The sequence below is a fragment of the Pinus tabuliformis genome, chromosome 9, assembly GCF_031772625.1.
Source record: "Pinus tabuliformis cultivar Carrire ecotype Pingquan chromosome 9, CPIR1, whole genome shotgun sequence".
NCBI lineage: Eukaryota > Viridiplantae > Streptophyta > Pinopsida > Pinales > Pinaceae > Pinus > Pinus tabuliformis.
Window position 1 is genome coordinate 1,753,375,400 of NC_142307.1, and position 21,907 is coordinate 1,753,397,306.

At 39.9% G+C, this 21,907-nt stretch overlaps 1 protein-coding gene across 3 annotated transcripts in view; it reads right to left on the minus strand.

Moving 5' to 3' along the window:
* Window positions 1-15,730: 15,730 nt before the first annotated feature.
* The window catches only part of LOC149155744 (AT-rich interactive domain-containing protein 2-like), a 108,807-nt gene continuing 102,630 nt past the window's right edge, over window positions 15,731-21,907 (minus strand). For 2 of the 3 annotated variants that reach the window (XM_089445966.1, XM_089445964.1), the window contains one exon: window positions 15,731-17,588. In XM_089445966.1, the coding sequence (XP_089302092.1) occupies window positions 16,419-17,588 (1,170 nt within the window). In that variant the 3' untranslated portion in view covers window positions 15,731-16,418. The remainder of the gene's footprint in view (window positions 17,589-21,907) is intronic. The other variant, XM_089445965.1, reaches the window with a different exon arrangement.

Consider the following 21,907-nt stretch of genomic DNA (forward strand, 5'->3'; position numbering starts at 1 on the left):
AGCCCCTGGGAGCCCATCGTGCATCGCTGGGCGAACAGGGCCATGAAGGAGGAAGCCCGAGCACACGGACGCATGGTGAGTCGGAGAACCGTGGGCGGAAAAGGTAAAAGCACTAAAAGTACAAAGGCGAGACCCATGCTCTGGAAACCGGCGGTATTGGTTGGGGTGCCCTTAAACGGTAAGAGGTTTTGGACGAGAGCGGAGCAATTCCATTCATCGATCGACACGTGGCAAGCGGAGCTGAGAGAAAATCGTCGTTGATCGCATGCTATCAGTCGAGCAAGTCAACCACGTGAAACGTGCGTATGGCGTCGGATTTGGAGGCCCCAGATCGGACGGATGAGATCGCGCCCGATGGAGGAAGGGGAGTCGACAAGTGAATACGTCACATTTTAGAAGGATTTGGAATCCGTTTGAATGCCACGGTGGAGAAAGACTTCATCCAAGAAGTAACTGAAGAAACGAACCAAAGAAGCAGGCTGGCGCCGTTTAGAGGAGGACATGTGGCCACTTCCCAGAGCACTGATGATGACGTCGAACAGGAACTCCAAGCGCAGCTACAGAAGACGAATCAACAGAGGCGGGAGAGGAACCAAACGGTCTTGGAAACAGATGGCCTCAAAGCCATGAACAGAGACAGAAGACACACGACAGTCAAGCGAATTCAGTCAGTCAGAGAACCTAGAGAGGAGGACTGAACACTAAGAGACATAAACCAGAGAAGAAGACAGTAACGCAAAGCAGAAAGAAATAGAGGGCCGAACTAACCAGCAGTAGCATCGAGCACCAGAGAGCTTGAAGACTCAAGCCATCCCATAGAGGATCTGATCGAGCTGAACACCACATTGGGCTCTTGCCATTGTAGACCAGAAGGTCACAGAGCTAGTAGGAAGAACAAATCTGTGTACTCAAGTGGCTTGGGGAATCCAAGAACCACTCTGCCAAGCAAATCTGCTTCAGGAGAACTCAAATTGAGTCCCTGCAGAATAGGGTGAACTCCTTATTAAATTTCTTGTGTCTTTGTGTTTGCTTACTGCATTTCTCTGTTGTCTTTCCATTTAATTGTCTGTGTATTGGAAATCTGATCGATCCGTTGCTTCAATAACACGAAACACACACCAGCGGATGAATCTGTAATACCTTTGTTTAAAAAATATTTCACTGATGTCACTCATAGGGTGAATATCAGATCACTCCACCCCTTCTCTAACCCCCCCGGTTAACTACGTGGGCTAGTCGTGGAAAAAATATAACACAACCCAACATTCTCCCACTTGTTGTTTTCTTTCCACAGGGGGGTCACAAGAGAGCTTAGTCGTTTATTCATCCCTGCAATGCCCATTGTTTCTCTACACCAAGAGAAATTCTCAGAGCTCACAGATTTTGTCGATGCCTCTGCAGTATTCTTCAAAGTGTCTGCCTTTACCAGCAACACCTTTTTGTCTTCTATCATATCCCTCACAAAGTGATACTAAACATCAATGTGCTTTGTCTTTGAATGATATGCAGGGTTCTTTGCCAAGAAAATTGCACTTTGGCTATCACAGTCTATCCTTATAGCTCCATGTACTAGCCCCATACTTGAACACAATCTCTGCAACCAAACTGCTTCATTGCTTGCATGAGTGGCTGCCATGTATTCTGTCTCTATAGTTGATAGTGCCACTACAGATTATTTCTTACTCATCCAACTGACTGCACCTCCAAATAGGTTAAACACATACCCACTTATAGATGTTCTCTGATCCAAATCTCCAGCGCAGTCTACATCAAAAAGGCCACGAATATCCAACACTTTGTCCAATCCTGGTCTTCCTTGATAGAAAAAACCATATTCACTAGTGCCACGCAAATACCTGAAAACCCGCTTCACTGTTGTCTAGTGCTCCTTCCCTGGTTTTGACATAAACCTACGCAATACTCCCACTGCATGTGCAATGTCTGGTCTAGTAGACCATTGCATACATCAGGCTACCAACTGCACTTGCATATGGAACATGGGACATGTCCTCTTCCTCTTCTTGAGTCTTGGGACATTGTTCAGCAGATAACCTCACAACTACAGGAATAGGAACCTTCACTGATTTACTATCTTGCGTATTAAACCTCTGCAGTATTGTCTCGACATACTTCCTCTGGTTTAACCAGAGCTTCCTCTTTTCCTGGTCTCTTTTAATTTCCATGCCCAAAATATAGTTTGCAGTGTTGAAAATGCAACAAGATTATGGAGCTTAGTGAAAAGAAGTCGCCTTCACTAAGTGGGCCCGCAGGCTATTTTTGGTGCAAAGTCTATTTTTAGACATATGGATCATGGTCTATGAGTTGCAGTATGCTATTTGTGAATGATTGATCATGTTGGTAAAAATAGATGGACTTCTATTTTTAGACATATGGGCAGGTTTCTATTTTTAGACTGCCAGGCTAAAAATAGAACAGTGGAATATTATTGTCTCATAATAATATTTGGACTATAAACTTTATCTTATCCTCTTGGAGCACTTCAGTTTGAGCTACGGATGTGGCACATGCAACTGTCAGAAGGAAATACACTTTTCTTGTGGGTCAGTTGAGCTATTGCATGTAGGACTTCAGTTAGAACTCATGTGGTTAAGTTTGGTGGAGTTGATTGAGGAGTTGATGGAGTTGTGTTCAGTTTGACTTAGTTGAACTAGTTGTATTTAGTCTAACTGCATAATACACTAGTGATGAGTGATGTGAATTAATTATTAATTAATTCACTAATTATTAACTCATAAATCAACTAAAGAATACATCATTTAACTCAGTGCATGGACAGTTCAGTGGAGGCAGGTGTTAGAGGTTGAGATTGCTATCAGTTGTGACTATAGTTGTGCATGAGATCTTGCACAATCAATGGGATTGAGTTATGCCAATGAAGACTACGCAATGTGGGCCAATACCAAGGTAATTGTATCCTGTGCACACGTGATTTTCACTTGGGATTGTGCAGTGGACGCAGGCAAAGCAATGGAGGAGATTTGAGCTGTGATTGATCAGATCTGAGCTAGTTTTGTGTGTAACATGTGGAGATAGTACTGAGTACTTGTGAGGAGTATTGTACTATGTATTGTTACATGTTCTCAATCATTATAATATACAGATAGTGTGGGGTTTTCAGCTGTATGCTTTCCCCGGGTTACATACTGTGTTAATGTGTGCATGCATGTGATTGTTTCTGAATTCTGCAAAATTGATGATCAACATAGAGGAGGTTATGTATTATGCATGCATTCCGCAACTAGTGTATAATCAGGATAATCTCTGTGAATAAGTGTCATATTATTCAAAATTTCTACATGGTATCAGAGCTGTTGATCATCAGATCTATTATTCAGAAAGTGTGTACATCTTATTTCTTCAGGAAGAGTCTGTAATCGAGCCAGGTAGCCTCTGGATTCATCTTTCCTTTGGAAGGTGAGATATCTGGTAAAATCCCATACAGTCAATCTCTGTACGAGAAATAATTTGTTCTCACGAATTCTAGATCAGAGGTGGTTGAGTTTGGAGCTGGTGGAATTTGATTTTGCAGCAGTGTTTTCTTGGTATCAATGTGGCAATGTCTTTCAACATATTACGATTGGAGTATGCTCTTGAAGGCAGCTCAAATTATATTGCATGGAAATACAGGATGGAGGTGGTGTTAGATGACAATGGGCTGAAGGAGTTCATAGAGGCTGAGGTCCCAAAACCTACTGATGTTGCTGAAGCTATGGCTTGGCAAAAGAAGACAGCAAAGTGTCGAAGGATTCTGTTGGAGGGCATGAAGGATCACATTGTATCCAGCCTGCATGGAAAGGCTTCTCCATACTTGATGTGGAAAGCGTTGACAGATCTATTCCAAAGCAAGAGCAACCAGAGGAAGTTGGCGCTCAAGGATAAACTCAAAAACATTAAGTGTGAGAATGGAGACAGTATGCCCAGGTATCTCACGAAGTTCACCCAATGCCGGGATGAGCTGGGAAGTGTGGGGGTGACTGTTGATGATGAGGACTTGGTGAGCTTGGCTCTCCTTGGTCTTCCGAAGAGTTGGCATTCCTATCAGGACTCTGTCAATGATCGGGAGAAATTGCCAAGATGGGAGAGACTTTGGTTGGATCTTGTGCAAGAGGAGATCAGACAAAGCACCAGAGACAGTTATTCATCCATGCATGATGAGGAGAACTGTGCCTTAGCGAGTAAGGTGAAGAAGGAGAAGGAGAAGGGTTCTCTTTCCGAATCCAGTTCTTCCAATGATGGGAAGAAGGTTGACAAATCGAAAGTGATATGCTTTCGTTGTCATGAGGTCGGCCATTACGCTGCAAATTGTCCACGGAGGAAATCCAAGAAGCGATCCGGGGAAGGATCTGAAGGTGAGACACTTGCTTCACAATTTGAGTTGGATTTCACACTCTTCGCATGCATGGTTTCATCCATGGTGGGAAGTGGTTGGTTTCTTGACAATGAAGCTTCTTTCCACATGACCGGTGACAAGAGTTTGTTCAGTACTTTGGAGGAGAAAGATCTCCAAATACTCATAGCGATGGGTAATGATGAGAAGTATAGTGTCTCGGGTGCAGGCACGGTTATTTTTCAGAGGGAGCATGGAGCTTGCCTTACCTTGACCGATGTCAAGTATGTACCAGAACTGAAGAGAAACTTGGTGTCGATCGCGATGCTGGAAGACAGAGGCTATGATGTAGTCTTCAGTAAGGGAAAGGTTTTCCTTGGACACGTCATCACTAGACAGCTGAAGCAGATTGGTTCACGGGTCAAGAACTTGTGCACTTGAAGTACAAGATGCATGCAAAGCCTTGAGCAGCGAGGCAACTGATGGAGACTTGGTGGTTGAGAGGGAGCGTATGTTACCTCTCAACATGGAGAGCCAGAAGAAATCTCAGACGATTGTGGAGGAGCCACGATTGGTGCAGCAGCTTCAGGAGGTTGTGGAGCAGCCACAACAAGGGAAACTGAGAGGAGATCGAGTAGAGACATCTACTCATGCAGAGACTTCCAGTAGGGGGAAACTTCGAGCCAAATGGGCTGAGGGATCACATGCAGTCATACCTCTAGGTAGGAGGTGGGGCGATATAGAGTGATCGTCCCAAGGAGAAGGGGCAGGATCCTTGAGGTACCCAACCTCTTGGATGAGACCTTGCTACAAGAGCCCCGGTGTGGAGTAGTACGAACTGACTGATTGGGTAGAGACAGATGCGAATGGAGCAGCAGAGAGAGCGACAGTGTAGGGAATCCCAGGACAGTGCATAGCTAGCAGGCTGCAGCAATGCGAGAGGCACAAGTGTTTTGCACAGTGCTAGGTGGCACAGAGAAGTGTGTAATGGTGCGAGACGCATGGAGATGTTGCAGTAGCGCAGATGTCAGAGATGGAGCACTTGTCAGTAGAAAGTAGAGCTTCAGCATTAGAGTATGTTCCTAGCCCAACAGGGTGGTCAGTTGGGAGTGTTTTTTGTTCCAAGTGTTGTTGGAGCAAGTGGACCCGGCAAATGTGTTGCATGCAGAGTATTCCAGAGTTGCAGGATAAGGGTTGCAGATAATCCATATCTTGTTGAGAGGGAGTGTTGAAAATGCAACAAGATGATGGAGCTTAATGAAAATAAATCGCCTTCACTAAGTGGGCCCGCAAGCTATTTTTGACCCAAAGTCTATTTTTAGACATATGGATCATGGTCTATGAGTTGCAGTATGTTATTTGTGGATGATTAGTCATGTTAGTAAAAATAGATGGACTTCTATTTTTAGACATATGGGCAGGTTTCTATTTTTAGACTGTCAGGCTAAAAATAGAACAGTCGAATATTATTGTCTCATAATAATATTTGAACTATAAACTTTATCTTATCCTCTTGGAGCACTTCAGTTTGAGCTACGAATGTGGCACATGTAGCTGTCAGAAGGAAATACGCTTTTCTTGTGGGTCAGTTGAGCTATTTCATTCAGGACTTCAGTTAGAACTCATGTGGTTGAGTTTGGTGGAGTTGATTAAGGAGTTGATGGAGTTGTTTTCAGTTTGACTTAGTTGAACTAGTTGTATTTAGTCTAACTGCAGAATACACTAGTGATGAGTGATGTGAATTAATTATTAATTAATTCACTAATTATTAACTCATAAATCAACTAAAGAATACATCAGTTAACTCAGTGCATGGACAGTTCAGTGGAAACAGGTGTTAGAGGTTGAGATTTCTATCATTTGTGACTATAGTTGTGCATGAGATCTTGCACAATCAATGGAATTGAGTTATGCCAATGAGGATTGCATAGTGTAGGCCAATACCAAGGTAATTGTACCCTGTGCTCACGTGATTTTCACTTGGGATTGCGCAGTGGAGGCAGGAAAAGCAGTGGAAAAGATTTGAGTTGTGATTGATCAGATCTGAGCTAGCTTTGTGTGTAACAGGTGGAGATAGTACTGAGTACTTGTGAGGAGTATTGTACTATGTATTGTTACATGTTCTCACTCATTATAATATACAGATAGTGTGGGGTTTTCAGCTGTATGCTTTCCCTGGGTTACATACTGTGTTAATGTGTGCATGCATGTGATTGTTTCTGAATTCTGTAAAATTGATGATCAACATAGAGGAAGTTACGTATTATGCAAGCATTCCGAAACTAGTGTATAATCAGGATAATCTCTGTGAATAAGTGTCATATTATTCAAAATTTCTACATGCAGCACCAAGATCTTTCATGTCGAATTTGGAGGACCACTGGGTCTTTAAATCCTGGATAATTTATTTGTCATTTCCAAACAGCGACATATCATCCACATACAATACCAGATAAATAACACGGTCACCAATTAATTTAAAATACACGGTGATCTTCTTTGCATCTGGTGAAGCCAAGTCCCCGTATAAATGTATCAAATTTATGATACCACATCCTTGGTGACTGTTTTAACCCATACAGAGACGTCTTTAACTTGCATACTAGTTCTTTCTTACTCTTCAAAGCAAAGCCTTCAGGTTGTTTCATGTAAATTTCCTCTTCCAGATCCCCATGAAGAAATGTTGTCTTCACATCCATTTGTTCTACCTCAAAATCAAAAGCAGCAGCAATAGATAAAAGTAATCTAATAGAAGTTACCTTGGCAACAGGAAAAAAAATATCATCAAAATCAATTCTCGGCACCTATGAATAACCTTTTGCGACCAACTGAGCTTTGTATTTCTCCACCTTTCCTTCTGTGTTTGTCTTCTTCTTGAACACCCATTTGTTGCCAATGGGTTTCCTTCCAGCCGGCAACTCCACCAGATCCCAAGCCTCAGTTTTATGAAAATGTCATTTCATCAACAAAAAGCAGATGGACTATACCTTTCTGGCTTCCTTCTTTCTCGAACTGATCTTCTCACACTCAGAGTTTGTGGCTCTTCATCTTCCGATTCCTCCTCTGTTGTAGAGTCTGATTCTTCCTCCTTAAGCTCAAACTCTATCTTATCACAGTCCTTTACTTGGACTTCATGTTTAATAACATATTTCACCTCTCTAAACACCACATCTCAGTTGTACACAACCTTCCTTGTTACTGGGTTCCAAAGCTTATAACCCTTTAAACCATCCTTATACCCAATAAAGATACACTTTTCAGATTTACTATCCAACTTGGTTCATTTCTCCTTTGGAACATGTACATATGCATCACATCCAAATACCCTCAGATGTGAAAGAGATGGTTTCTTACCAGTCCCTACCTCTTGTGAAGTCTTATCCTCCAACGCTGATGAAGGTGATCTATTGCCCAGGTAATATGTTGTCTCCACTGCCTCTGCCCAGAATTCATGTCCTAACTTAGCACCACTGAACATGCTTGTTGCACTTTCCATCAACGTCTTGTTCATTCTTTCTGCAATACCATTTTTCTTAGGTGTGTATAGAGTAGTCTTATGCCATGTTATACCACACTTCTTACAAAATTCTTCAAATTCCTTACTACAAAACTCTCCACCATTATCTATCATCAACAGCGTTATCTTCTTCTCTGTCTAGTTTTCCACCAGGGCCTTAAATTCTTTAAACCTGTCAAAGAGTTCAGATTTCTTCTTAAGAAAATATATCCATGTATTCCTTGAGAACTCATCTATAAATGATACATAGTATACAGACTTATTCAGTGATGGAACCTTCACAGGTCTAAACACATCACTGTGCACAAGTTCTAATATGTGTTTTGTCCTTTTACCACCAGAGGGGAAACTCACCCGATTCTACTTCCCATATACACAATTTTTACAGAAATCAAAATCCAGAGAGCTATTACTCTACCTTCTACCATACCTTTACCATAAGTATTCGAAGGCCCTTCTCTCCAATATGTCCAAGCCTTTGATGTCACAGCATGGTCTTCTCTCTAGAGACCACTAGATTTAATCTATTCCACCTTCAGGAACCACAAATCTGTTGCACCCATCAACAACAGTGTTACCTTGCAGCTTGTACAGAATTCCAATCTAAACTACCTGCGTCAATACCAGTGCTCCCCGAACCATCTTACAGGTATCCTTCTCGAACACTGTTTTTAAACCTGCATCATCCAGATTTCTGGCTAATACAGGAATATGCAAAACACCCGGAAATGTAACCCTTCCACCTTGCAACTTCAACTTTACTTTTCCATGACCAACGATTCTAGCCTTCCTGTCATCCCCCAAGAAGACATCACTACCATCATATTTCTCATACTCGCAGAACCACTCTATCGGGAGTGAAGTGAAAGGATGCACCTGAGTCAATCAACCTTGCCTCATGATCTAAATGTGTATTTGAACAAGCCAAGTACACATCCCCACCTTCATTTGAGGTGGTCTCCGCCTCTGCAGAAGGGGCATCATTAGATCTCTTTCCTTTATCAGGAGCTTTAGATTTACAGTCCCTTTTGTAGTGCCATTCTTTTCTGCATTTCCAACACACCACCTTTACAGGTTTTCTTGGAGATTTAGATCTCCCATTATGACTTATTTTTGTTTCTGTTCTGGGAACGTCCTCGTACATGCAAGGAATCACCATTCTGGCTCTCCATATTTTTCTATCTCATCTCCTCCGTTAGCAAGGATGAGACTATTTCATCAAACTACAAGGAAGTTGTATTACTACCTATTGCAATAATCAGACTATCCCACGAATCTGGTAGAGAACACAAAAAACTGATGCACTTATCTTCATCTGAAATTTTAATATCAACAGATAATAACTGATTTACCACAATATTAAATTCGTTCAGATTCTCCGTCACTGAGTCTCCATATTTCATCCTCAAGTTATACATCTTTTTCCGTAGGAACAGTTTATTCACCAAACTTAGATTGGTACAAAGTCTCTAACTTGTTTCACAAAGCCTTCGTCGTAGCTTCCCCTGATACATTCAGCAACACTGAATCTGATACACACAATTGTATTGTGTTATTTGCCTTCCAATTCAACTTCCTCCATTCTTCATCGGACACTCTCGTTGGTTTAGTACCTGGATCTATCATGATCCACTAATCTTTATCCACCAACAAATCCTCCATCTTGAGTTTCCACAACTCAAAACTTTGACCATTAAATTTCTCGATCTCTATCTTTCCACTGCTCACCATCTTCTTTCACCACCAGAATCGATCTCGCAAATCTCCCACTGAACAGGGTTTACCACAGGCCCGAGTGAAACCCCTCAGCAAGAAAGGTGACCCCTTGAAGCCAAAACAACTCTGATACCAAATGTAGGTTTTAACCCCGTACGGAAATTATGTGCATACGAATTCTAAAACACAGAAAATAAACAATGCGAAAGCATAACACATAAAACACATATACAAAGAGATTTTTCCCTGGATCCCAAAACCGGGACTACCAACTTGATTTTTCATTATGTTCCTTTCAATGTTACAATACATATTTATATATGTCGAAGCATCCAATACCATGGACCGAAAACTATCGCATCCAAAATCATGGACCGAAAACCATCGCATCCAAAACCATGTGCGAAAATAATGCACAAAACCATAAGTAGGTCGGCCCAACCTGTCCAAAAAACAAAATTTTCCGACATGCTGCCCCAGAGCCCATAGAGGGGGGTTACCTGCACCCCTCAAACCGATTGTGACCACCCTGCTACGCAATCGACGCAACAGGAGGGGGGCTCCGGCCCCCCTCTAACCCCTCGGTTAACTACGTGGGCTAGTCGTGGAAGGAATATAACACAACCCAACAGTCGGTGTATTGTGTCATTTGATCTCTACTCCTTGAATCAGTCATATGTACCCTTGCCCATATGTCGAAAGTATATGTTTGAAGGTGGGCAATCCATTCCTAAGGGTATTTTTTTCATTGTGCAATCAGGTCCTTATGCTTGTTTTTCATTAGGCATATTGGGCATGGATTATTGTGTGACTTGGAAGAAGGAAGGGTTTTGACTATAGTTTTGTTCTATCACCTTAAATTGGGGTTTAATTCTCAATCTTAGTCCCATGGGATCTCCCCTATTGGCCTATGGCTTCAAGAAGGGCACTACTCGGGAAACCTCAATTTTTGTAGCATGGTCTCATGTTCCCATTTTACATTTTCCACTCATAAGCTTTATTTAATCATCTTCCCTCTCTAGGTCCACATGACCACTGAGTCCACAAGGCACTGGTACGCCCCTTCCCCTTATCCACATGTCTAGGTCGGCCCTAGAACTGTTGCCCTAGAGGTTGATGCGGCGAAGAAAACGTTAAAAGTGTATCATGGCCACAAGCAAGAAACAAAAGAAAAGACTATCATCATAAAATGCAAAAGTTGGTCGGTACATTTAATATAGCATGTGGGTAAAAGAAAAACATGACCTCTAGCCATTCATCATGGCCATCAACCTAGCTCCTAGGGCCTTTGAGTGCCCCACACATCATTAAGGAACCCATGCATGTCCCAACCCCTTGTGGGCAATAGAGTACCCCACCTTAACGGGGTAATAGTTGTTACATATCTTTCACAACATGCTCTTATTTCCTAAAGCCCCGAACAGTAATACAAAGAAAAATCGTAAAAATCCAAAAGGCAAATAATGAATGGTGCAAAAACAAAGGTCGGGGTAACTCATATATTCACGATTACTCCCTCTTACATTTATACACCTGATATGTGAACATCCCTCATCATTACCATCATTGAACCCATGGCATTTGGCTTTGAGACCCTTGGGTCCCCATCAATCTCATCATTATTCACACGACCCCTATCAATTAAATGATGTACCTTGGATCTGTGTTTCCCTTTAGGGGATGTGAACACCTAATAAGATTGTTTATTATTCACTTTTACGTAGGGAGTTAACATTATTACAAGCTTAAAGCCCCAAATTTGGAAGGGAAACCCATTACGAGGTATCAACGTGCCCCTAGATAACAAGTTTGGTTCATTTAGATGCACTAATAAATTATTGTACCTGATGGTGAGGAAACACATTGGATCTTATATGTAATTGGCAAGTGGTTTCATCATGCGCTAAGCAACTTAAATGTGCCCCAAGGGGGTGCGTTGAGAACCAACATTTCATGCCATGGGCACCTTCAACAATTTTTTCGTTGCCCCACATTATTCACGAGATGATGCACTTGGACCAACATGCTCCAATCGGCTTAGTATGATTATGGCAGTTGATCCAAGGCCCATAGCAGGTTTGTCTCACCTTTGAGACTTAAGAGGGAAAGCACCATCATCAGAGCCCTCATCTGGAGCAATGCACAGGCTTTTCTTTTATCTGGAGACCCATGAGACCAGTATTTGTGCCCCAACCCCACTTTGAAGCCCCAGATGGTGTATTGCTTGGAAACCAAGGAGCCATCCCCTTGTTCATGATTTATAGATACCTCTCTCACCTCTTGGAGCAAAAAGGACACAACGTGGCCCTCCTATGGCCTTACATCAACATGACATCACCATTTCAACTAGCTTTTGGAAGACTAATTCATAATTTGAAAAAGCTACTTAGTCAGTGTGTGACCAAGGCATGCTCTTGCACATTATTTTAATACTTTGGGGGCTAATTAGGCTAATTCAACTTAGTGAGACTCATATAAATAGAACTCACTCTCATTTGTGAGAGATCATCATCATACTTGATTTAGTTATCTTGTAAAAGAACTCACTTTTCCTTTGGAGCTATTGGAGACTCTTTTGATGCATTTTGATGTGTGGAAGATGATTCGCTTTTCTTCTTTGGAGCTTCTTCTTGAATGATGGATGGATATATTGCATGTCTCTTTTTAAGTGCTTGGTGTTATGGATTTTTTCTTTGAAAGTTGTTTAATGTATGGAATTGATGCTCTAGAATATGTGAATTTGTGTCCTAATTGTTGAAGATTAAATTCAAAAAGCTTTTCTAGTAGAGTATTGTATATGTTATCCAATGCAAAGCATGTAATGAATGTTCCTAGTGAATGAATGTCTTTGAATTCTTCATGAAACTCCATTATATTTTGAAGAGGGTAAATGTTTGAAATTGGTACCTAGGGAATCGATTTCGAGCCTCCTTAGAAGACGTTTTATCTTATCTTAAGCATCTCAAGGCTCCATTGCCCAAAGGACAAGTGGCTAGTCCAAGGATTTTGGAGATCAAACAACTCTTTCTCCATATTTTCTCCTCCTAAATTTCAGTCCCCTAAAGGTAAGGTTGAAATCTAAAGCTTGTAGTGAAATTTTAGGGAACTCAGGGTCTAGGCTACCTATGCTCCAAGTTTGGTGCACATCCGCCTAAGTTTCATCTATAAAATCTAGTCATAGGTGCTACTCCAAGAGTGAAAATCTAGGTCTTTGTCCCTCACCATTCATTTCTAGAGTTTTTCCTAGAGAGTGGTTCCCTTCTTTGAAGCCTCGTACCTTTATTGAGCCTCTCTTCGAATGAACTCTAGTCCATCACCTTGAACCTTCAAGCCTAGAATATATATTATAGGTGATCATAATAATACCAAGACTCCTCCCATCAATGAAAGTTCGTAAAAATTAGAGGGCTTTTGGCTATGGCGACAGTGGGTCATTGTCCCATTGTTGTCACTTAGTCTAATAGCATCATTTGATAAAACAATCTCTATCTCGATATATATATATATATATATATATATATATTGAATATCACATGTCAACTGCAATATCAATATTATTTTGAAATGTATCTTGTCAATTTTATATCGAGTAATAAATACAAAACAATTATAGATGAAATTACAATTTTTTACTTTCAATTACTTCTATAGATATAAAATTAAAATGAAATTTAAAATATTTTATTTGACTTATAATAAAAAAAATATTTTTTCTATTACTATTTTTTAATGTCAATATAAATATCATTTTATTATTTTAATGATGATGATGAAGATGATGATGGTTAACGTCCACTGAGACCAAATTGGTCTATCGGACCTATAATTTTCTTAGTTTCTAATTCTCTAGCTCCTCGTCTTTCTTGGCGAGATTGGTGCTGTAACTTTCTTTTTTTTCTCTATGGTCTTCCAACTTTCTTTATCTTGCATCTCTTTCATCTCTTTTGATTCTTGGGACATTGGTGTCTTAGCTTCGTGATCCACTGTGTTCGTCTTTTTGAAGATAGTCGGAGAAGAAGTTTGGTCTAGGAGATCTGCATCGCTGTTAAATGAAGATTTATTTTGTGCGGTATTCGAGTCCTCATAACTGTTTATGCTTGAGGGGTTGTCGAGTTCACTCTTTTGTTGTTGGGCGGGTTTTCCCCCTTCTTGTCTTGAAAGATGTTTCTCTCTTGCGCGATTTCTTGTGATTCAGAGTTTTCTCGAGAGTATTCCTCTTTGATGACAGTGTAGTGTTCTCTCTGTGCTCCTTCCCACCATGTAGATCTGTGGTGATTTTTTCTAGCATAATTTTTCTGGGAGGCTTTTGGGCAATTTTTGGCTAGGTGGCCCGTCTCAAAGCAGGATCGACACCTGAAGAGGACACTTTTGTAATCGAGTTTCTGATTCCACACAGTCTTTACTTGTTAGATGTATTTCAGCTGGGAATCTGGCACTGAAGTCCATTTCCACACAGATGCGTGCATAGGTGGTTTTGGCATATTCCTCTGTTTCTGGGCACCTGCAGTAAAATTTTCCAATTGCATTTCCAATGGCTTTTAGCGAAGAGAAATTCCAGAGATGCAAGGGTAGGTTTGGCAGTCTCACCCAAATTGATGCTGAGGTTATCACTGTTGTTGAGAGATCGAAAGATGGGTTCCATGGCCTCGTGAATAGGCCTGATTTTTCCCAAAACCAAAGGTCGGAATCTGGAATACATTGTCTGCTTTCAGGGTTTTCAAAATCTACTATAAAGAAACCCTTAGCACAGGGATAGATATTAATTGCATCAGGGATTAGAGGCTTCCATACCTCCGAGATCCAATTGTGTAGAGCTGTTAGCCGCGGCCAAAAACCATTGAATCGACAAATTAGAGCACTTTCAGAGAACTTCAAAGCCTCATCGAGTGAGGCCTGGACCACCTGGACAGTGGGAGTTGGGGCTTCACTCACGATATGGGCTGGAGCTTGCCCCCCAGAGGTGGACGGAACTGAGCCAGCAGCTATTTTTGCGAAGCTGGGAGCCATCTGGAGAATGCTCTCGCGCTGCGTATAAAAGATTGCTGAAGAGAAGGCCACAAGAGCTAACCAAATCTACGGTGATCTAACATATACTGCAGATCTATTCAATAACTAAATTGTACACCGGAGCAAGAGTCGCAGATCTACTCATGCAATACAATACAATACAATATCTCACATATCTCACCTCTCGTACTAAATTATAAATTACCACTAAAACAATAACTAGAACGAAGTGAACAACATTAAAGCATTATTGTTTCTTTGGTTTATTTAAAATTAAAAAAACTCTACTGCTACAAACCATACTTAATTTGAAATTAAAAAAAAAATGCCTTTCTATTTCATAATAGTTTCCCCACTTAACAATGATATTAATGATTGAGAAAATTTAATTCTCCAACATAGTAGTTTCCCAACTTAACAATGATTGAGAAAATTTAATTATAAAGTAGTAGATTATCTCTTCACATCTTTTATATTTCTTTTAAATTAAAAATAATGGATGGATTTTGGAAATTAATATATACTCTTTCATTATTTAAACAAAGAAACAAATAAAACATTCAAACATTAGATAATAAAATAAAATAATAAACAAAACCCGGAAAAGGGAAAAAAACCAAAGAAAAAGATATTACCCAAAAAAACAAAATAATTTAAAAAAATAAATTAAAAATAAAAAATAAAAAATAATCCGATGTAAAATATTAAAATTGTATATTAATGATCAAACAGTTAATTAATATCATTATATTCCGTCATTTTGGATTATTGCCTCGAAAATGTGATAAAAGATTTGTCGCTTAATATCTTTAATACATTTTATTTGAAATAATATTTTAATTTTTAAGTTTGATAATTAATATATACGTATATGTTTAACTTTGATAAGCTTAGACAGTATCACTGGCTGGATTTTTTCCTTGAAAAATGAGTATCCATAATGGTCAAGTCAAAGAGAGAGGATTGATTACGTACTTAAAGAAAGAGATCTCAAAGAAGAATTCCATTGGAAAAAAACATTTCAAAAAACTAGCCAAACAAGGTAAAAGATCTGAGACTACAATCTCTGATCAGTGCTTATTCTAATGCGAGGTAACCTGCTGCAGAACAAGACAAAAACATGATGACAAACTTCAACCACATTTACAGAACTCTAATAATGCCTCCTGTATTCATAGTAGTAAGTATGCAACATCTGAGAAAAAAAAGATGCCCTCTGGCATTCTTACGAAGATTGTGTCCTCTTGACAAAAATTTGGCACTATAAATAAAGAGATATTACAAGCTTCTACCACGTGTACAGAACGTTAGTAAAGCCTTCTTGTATTTATGCAACATCTGAAGCAAAAATAGATGACTTCGGCCATTCTTACTTGGAATGTGTCCTCTTGCAAGTTTAGAGTTGATGTAAGTACTCACACTAAGTACTGGAACCTCGAAGCCACAATCCACTACCAGAGACGAAAACTGATGACCGCAGCCAATCCAACTACAGAAGGCTACTGCACCATCCATCAAGTAGCTAGTAGCCATCATTGCATTATGCAACAATGGGAAGCCGACTGTCAATTCAAAGAAACCGCCAAAAATAGGTTGGATGAAACTCTTCTAGGAATTGTAGAGTTCAGTCATGGAAGGAAATACCTTGCAGCAGAACTCTATCAGACCCAATTTTACAACAATCCCTCTTACCAAATATTCTTGCTTTTACAAGAAACAGCTTTCCTCGATGTACGGAATACCAACATCATGGGTTTTGTATCGTATCTGCTTGTTTACACTGAATTCTTCCAAGAAAAAAAATCAAGGTGAATTGAAATAACATTCTAATCACAGTTTTTCTACAGTTATAGCACCATGAAAATCTTTTTCCTGCAAGTTACGCAGGTACTCCATATTGTAGCTCAAAGATGCCACTCCAAGCTGTTTGTCAACATCAACATAGTTATGCTCTTCCAAATGAGGTAGGCTCAATGTCGATTCCCCACCTTTCCGATATCTTTTCAAACCACAATTCTGTGTGTTTATGCAGCAAGCCCGACTGCTAGATTCATTTCCTGAATAATTAATCATGGGCATGCACATCTTGCCTTTAGTTCCTGATGCTTTCACTACCTGTACATTTGCATTGTCAACAGAACCCACCTCCGATTCGTCATCGTCACTGTCAATCTTATCAGGTGTAACTCTGTTTTGAATGCCTCTTCGTCTCAAAACAAAAACATTAAAATAATAGCTAACCAAATCCTCAATCTTTCTTGAAGGTAAGCAGGTTGGCAGATAGTTCCAGAAATTCTTTTCAAGCGAGGCGGGATTTAATCTCACCAAAGCCCAAAACTTGCGCTCCTCTTCCGAGCTCCATGATTTTGAGACACTTTCTCCCATATCATCAAATCTCCATGATGAGAAAGCAACACCTAATTCTTCCTCAAGTTTCTCCCTCTCCTCTTCCACATGCAACCTAACACATTCTATAGAACCTTGTACGGAACAAGAGCACCTATCAGATCTCCCCTTCCCAATTCTCTCCTCATTGACTACTTCACGGTCTTTCATGGGCCAAACTGGGTTAGGTAGCCACCTAGAACCATCCATGTTCTCATTGAAACTGTAATCTTCATTCATGGCTTGAATCTGTGACTGCTTTGGGAGACCATTCCAAACAGGTACCTCTGCCTGGAATTCTGGTCCTATTGAAACCTTTTTCCTCGAGATGTGCTCGAAACTGCTAAATCCATAACCTGCTGTGACATTGAGAATAGTAGGCAATTTTTGAGAATGTTGTTCCATCTGATGACGGTCAATAGGGATTGAAGAAGCCATGCCGCACCGTGTATGAACACCAAGCAGAGATGAAGCTACACAAGAAGAGGGACAATGTGCTAGTTGATGGAAGTCATTTACCGGCACAGGCATTTCGTTAATCATTTGTATATCCAAGTCTTGGCTCTTGGCCTCTGCAGGCTCCTTGTCATAGGTTGGATGAATCTTCTGTTTCTTCTGTACAGAAAACAATGTGAAAAAATTATTACAAGAATCAAATAACTAAATCTCTTAAGTACAGATTTAAAAGAACTGAAGGTTAAAAAATTAATAGCACATATTTTTGAAGCAAGAACTGTAACCCCTGCAAAAAGGTGCCTTGAAATCCTCAAGATCAGAGAGGATATGTAATCGCGGAAATCCATATCTTATCTCATTAGACTCTTTTCAACTTTAAACAATGTAAATGTCTTGTGATTTAAAGGCATGCATGCTGCCTACCAGAGGTTTGAGAAATTGCTCAGGTTGTTTCCCTAATTATGAAAGACGAAGATTATTAAAACCCATACTGAGGCAGAAGCCCTCTGTAACAAATGTTAAAAGTCCAGGCCTTAGAAGGGATTACCATCGGGTTCTACAAAACGGGAATCAAAACTGTCTTGGACATTTTCAATTCAAATACAAGAAACTGGGATCCATGGCCTACGCTCAAGGAGAAGTTTAACTTCAAGCTGAATAACACAGATAAATTAGTCCTTGATCGTGTAGAGTTTATTCAAGAGCCTTTCTTATGAATCGGAATTTTTCTAAAGCTTTTAAAAGTATAAGCCATCTCATGGATATCAGATTGGCAGAAAAGCCCATTTGGGATGTCCACCTAAATAAGCTATGGAGGCTTTCATCCAAACAATCAACCTGGCCCTATAGATTTACAACAATGTGGAGCAATTTTTCCAAGTCTAAGAAGGCTTTCCCTCGTATCTCATCTTGGGAAGCTTGGCTATCGGCCATTGTTTCACTCACCTGGCATCCCCATTCAAAGTGCCCTTTCTCCAGTCAGCTAGAGCTTGTAAAACAATTGTTTTGGTTCCATCTTTCAACGGAACTACCAGGCAATTTGAAAGTAAGGAAATAGGTTTTCTTTTTTTTGGGCCTCCTCCCTCTTATGAGGGGCATTTCTATGCCATCAAAATCATCCAAGATTTGCACCCACCCTCGTCCACATCCCACTCCCAGGTGTTGAGAGGGGGTATATTAGAGCCAGGTTTCAACATTAATACAAGTCCTGATCTGTAAACTAAAGTCGATATTCCACGAGACAGCTCAAAACAACCTATCTTAGAATGCTACAGCAAATACTATGAGTTAACACTCTTCTGTGAAGTGATTGCTTATGATCAATTATAATAATAGATGCATACTGCTTTTAATACGGAAAATTGAGAAAATAAGAGAAAAGCTATAACAGTAAAAAGAACACGTCATTAACATTAAAAATACAAGATGTACCCTGGAGAAGCCCTTGAGGGTGTAAACTCTAGTGAGAAATAAGGACTGAGCATTAAAATAAGAAACAAACTAAACAAAAAAAGGCTCGCTATAAAGCAAATGGGCACTCTGGATTAATGATCTGGATTGCATCATTATACTATTTGTCATCTATCTTGATGTTTTCGAAGTAGAAAAAATGGAGGAATCAGCTTGCAAGGTCATTTTGACAGCAAGACCCATTTTGGGAAAATGGGGTTTGAAATCATCCAAAGGCATTTTGAGGCACCAAAGAGCATTTTGTGGGGTCAAAACTTTCACTGTTTTAGCTCAAACCCCTTAACACTGGCTTACACTCAAAGACATTTCCAACAATGCAAAAATCATGTCAATCAAAGCTCATATGCAAAAATTATGCCTCCCCGTTAGTTGACCTACCATGTTGACCACCATGGTACAAGAGGATGCCATGTCAGCCCCCATTACTCACCCACATGGGGTTAGCCACTTGAGGTCTTTGAATAAGATTCTAGAAAGTCCAAAAACATAATTCTAATTGAAGGTTTGGGAGGGCAAAACCGTACCCCTAGATGGCTATCGAGCTACATTAAATATCGAGCCACTAGAAGAACTCGGGGTTCCATTCTATGTCATTGTATTTTGTTCCATAGTTGAGCAGAGCAATTAGGAGTGGTAGTTTAGAGAGCAGAACAAAAGGGGATAAGATTTTGTAGTAACCTTACCAGCCACATACAGTACCTCTTTCTTTATATTTGCATATTTCCATTCTAGAAAAAAAAGAGCAGTGGCCTCACCTTCTAAGTGGGTTTTCTCCTATACAGATTTCCCACGGTAAATCTTATGTTTATTTGTGCATGGTGTGTGAATATTTTTCTATTCTCTAATTTTTGCATTTTAGCAATTTCATACATTTAAGCATAAAACAAGTAATTAAAAAACTTGAGCTCTAAAGGAAATTAACCTTCACAATAGACATTTCAGTGTTTTATCATAGTTGTTGTGACGAACTATTTCAGTGGAATATCCGTAGTAATTCATAGATCATATTGGTATCAAAGCAGTTTTCTTTGGGGTATTTTGTGGGAACCTGTAGGGATCCAATAACCAGTTTAAGAATAAAGTCACAGAAGCCTATCCATGGTCAACGAGTATATTCACAATAACCATCAAGATCCAGAAGGAGAGAGATTTGTAAGGGTCGAAGCACAAGTTTCCCACATCAATCGCAATATGAACCTCCTCATGGTAGCTCTAGCAAATAAGCTTGGACCCTTCAAAGAAGTCGAAGATTCTAACTCAAGGATTTGATTAAGGGGAAATGCAGAGATAACAAAGACCTCAAAAAAGAGTTGAGGAAAGAAATTGAGAAAGAGAAACCTAGTTCCAGTGCCATTAACCCTTCACAATTCCTACTCAACATAAAAGCGAAAGTAGGCATAAACCCATACCAAGGTGAGATCAATGCATTAAAATTGAATCACCAGTTACAGCAACTAGAGGTTAATTCTAGCATTCACCATACAGATGAAGAACAAAAGATATCAATTGCCACACGAATGTTAGAGGGCCATGCTTTAATATGGTGGGAAATGTGAAATTTCCACGAATTCGCCACTTGTTAGCAATTTATTTGCTTACGGCAAATAACAATTAAATCAATTACGAATTCTTCACAATAAAAACGATGTGGAATTATAAATTGGAACTGAAAAATAGATGCACACACACAATAAAATTGCCACCAATATTTTTGAACTAAACGTCCCCAGACAATTCCTAAAAGGAAAACTAGTGCATCAGATGAGGGTTTATTTTATTATGCAACAGATATAAAGAATTACAATTGTTGGCCATCTTGGCTTAGCTCAAACAATTTTTCTCAATTGGAAAATATACTGGGGAGATATTTTCCATCACAGCAACTCTCCCCAACAAACTTGTACTTCCCAGTTAATTCACACAACTAGACTGGAAATGCGCACTACCTGCTCAGATGAGTTTGATATGCCTCTGGAACTCCTCTAGATTAGTCGTCCTGCCTGTCTCTGCCTTTGCAAACAATTTGCTAGGCCTCTTGTGACATTATCCTGGTACTAGCATCTGAATCGATCCCTCTCCTGACAATTTGCACTGGAAAATTGGGCAACTCACCCTGCAAAATTCAGCCTCCCTACAGGATAATTTAGCATTCCTTCCTTGATTCTAGAAACTAGAAAACCAACTGAGAATTTCTCCAGATATTCTCCCTTCTGCAAACCCCTGCTACTCTCCTTTCCCTGGCTCGAACTGCGCCCTCACTGAAAACTGCAAACTGGATAGCTCAATTTACCTTACTCACAATGATCATGTTGATGTTATCCCTAAGCTCTTCGTCCTGCTCTTATAATCTTCTTGTTGGAGTCTCAACCGCCACGATTTGATCTCCATCGACGGCTAAGATCAATTAGACTTCATCAACAGAATTCTCTAGAGAAATCTCGAACAACCTTAATTAATTAACTTTAATTTACAACTTTTCCAAAGTTAGACTTAGAAAATAATTTGATTATGGTAAATTAATTTAATTAAAGTGTTTCCCAAGCTTATCTCTCAAAACCTTTTCTGGGTTTTGGAGATCTCAAGTTCCTTAGCCTCTTAGCATCAGAAACTAGAACACATGTCCAATGCTACCATATCCATCACTAAAACTAACACTCCCTCTTAGCGAGGAAGGTGTTCTCCACTCTCTACTCCATTATCCATTCTACTCATCTCTCTTGATGAACAACTTGTAGTTGGACTGGGCCACATCGCTGATGTCTGACATCTATTGTACCTCCTTTCTTCACATCTTAAGGTGATCGAACTCCCTGTCACTGAAAATCACTGTGAACAAAAATATTTTGGCAAAAATTGTTCACCATGCTACTGTGCATACTTTGATTCCCCTGCTAACTCTGTAGCTGAATCAATCTCGGATCTCACACTGTTGATACACCTGCGTTGTTGCCACTATATTGCCTTTGCGTTGTTGCTAGCACTGCAATTGTGTACTGATCTGCTCAAAA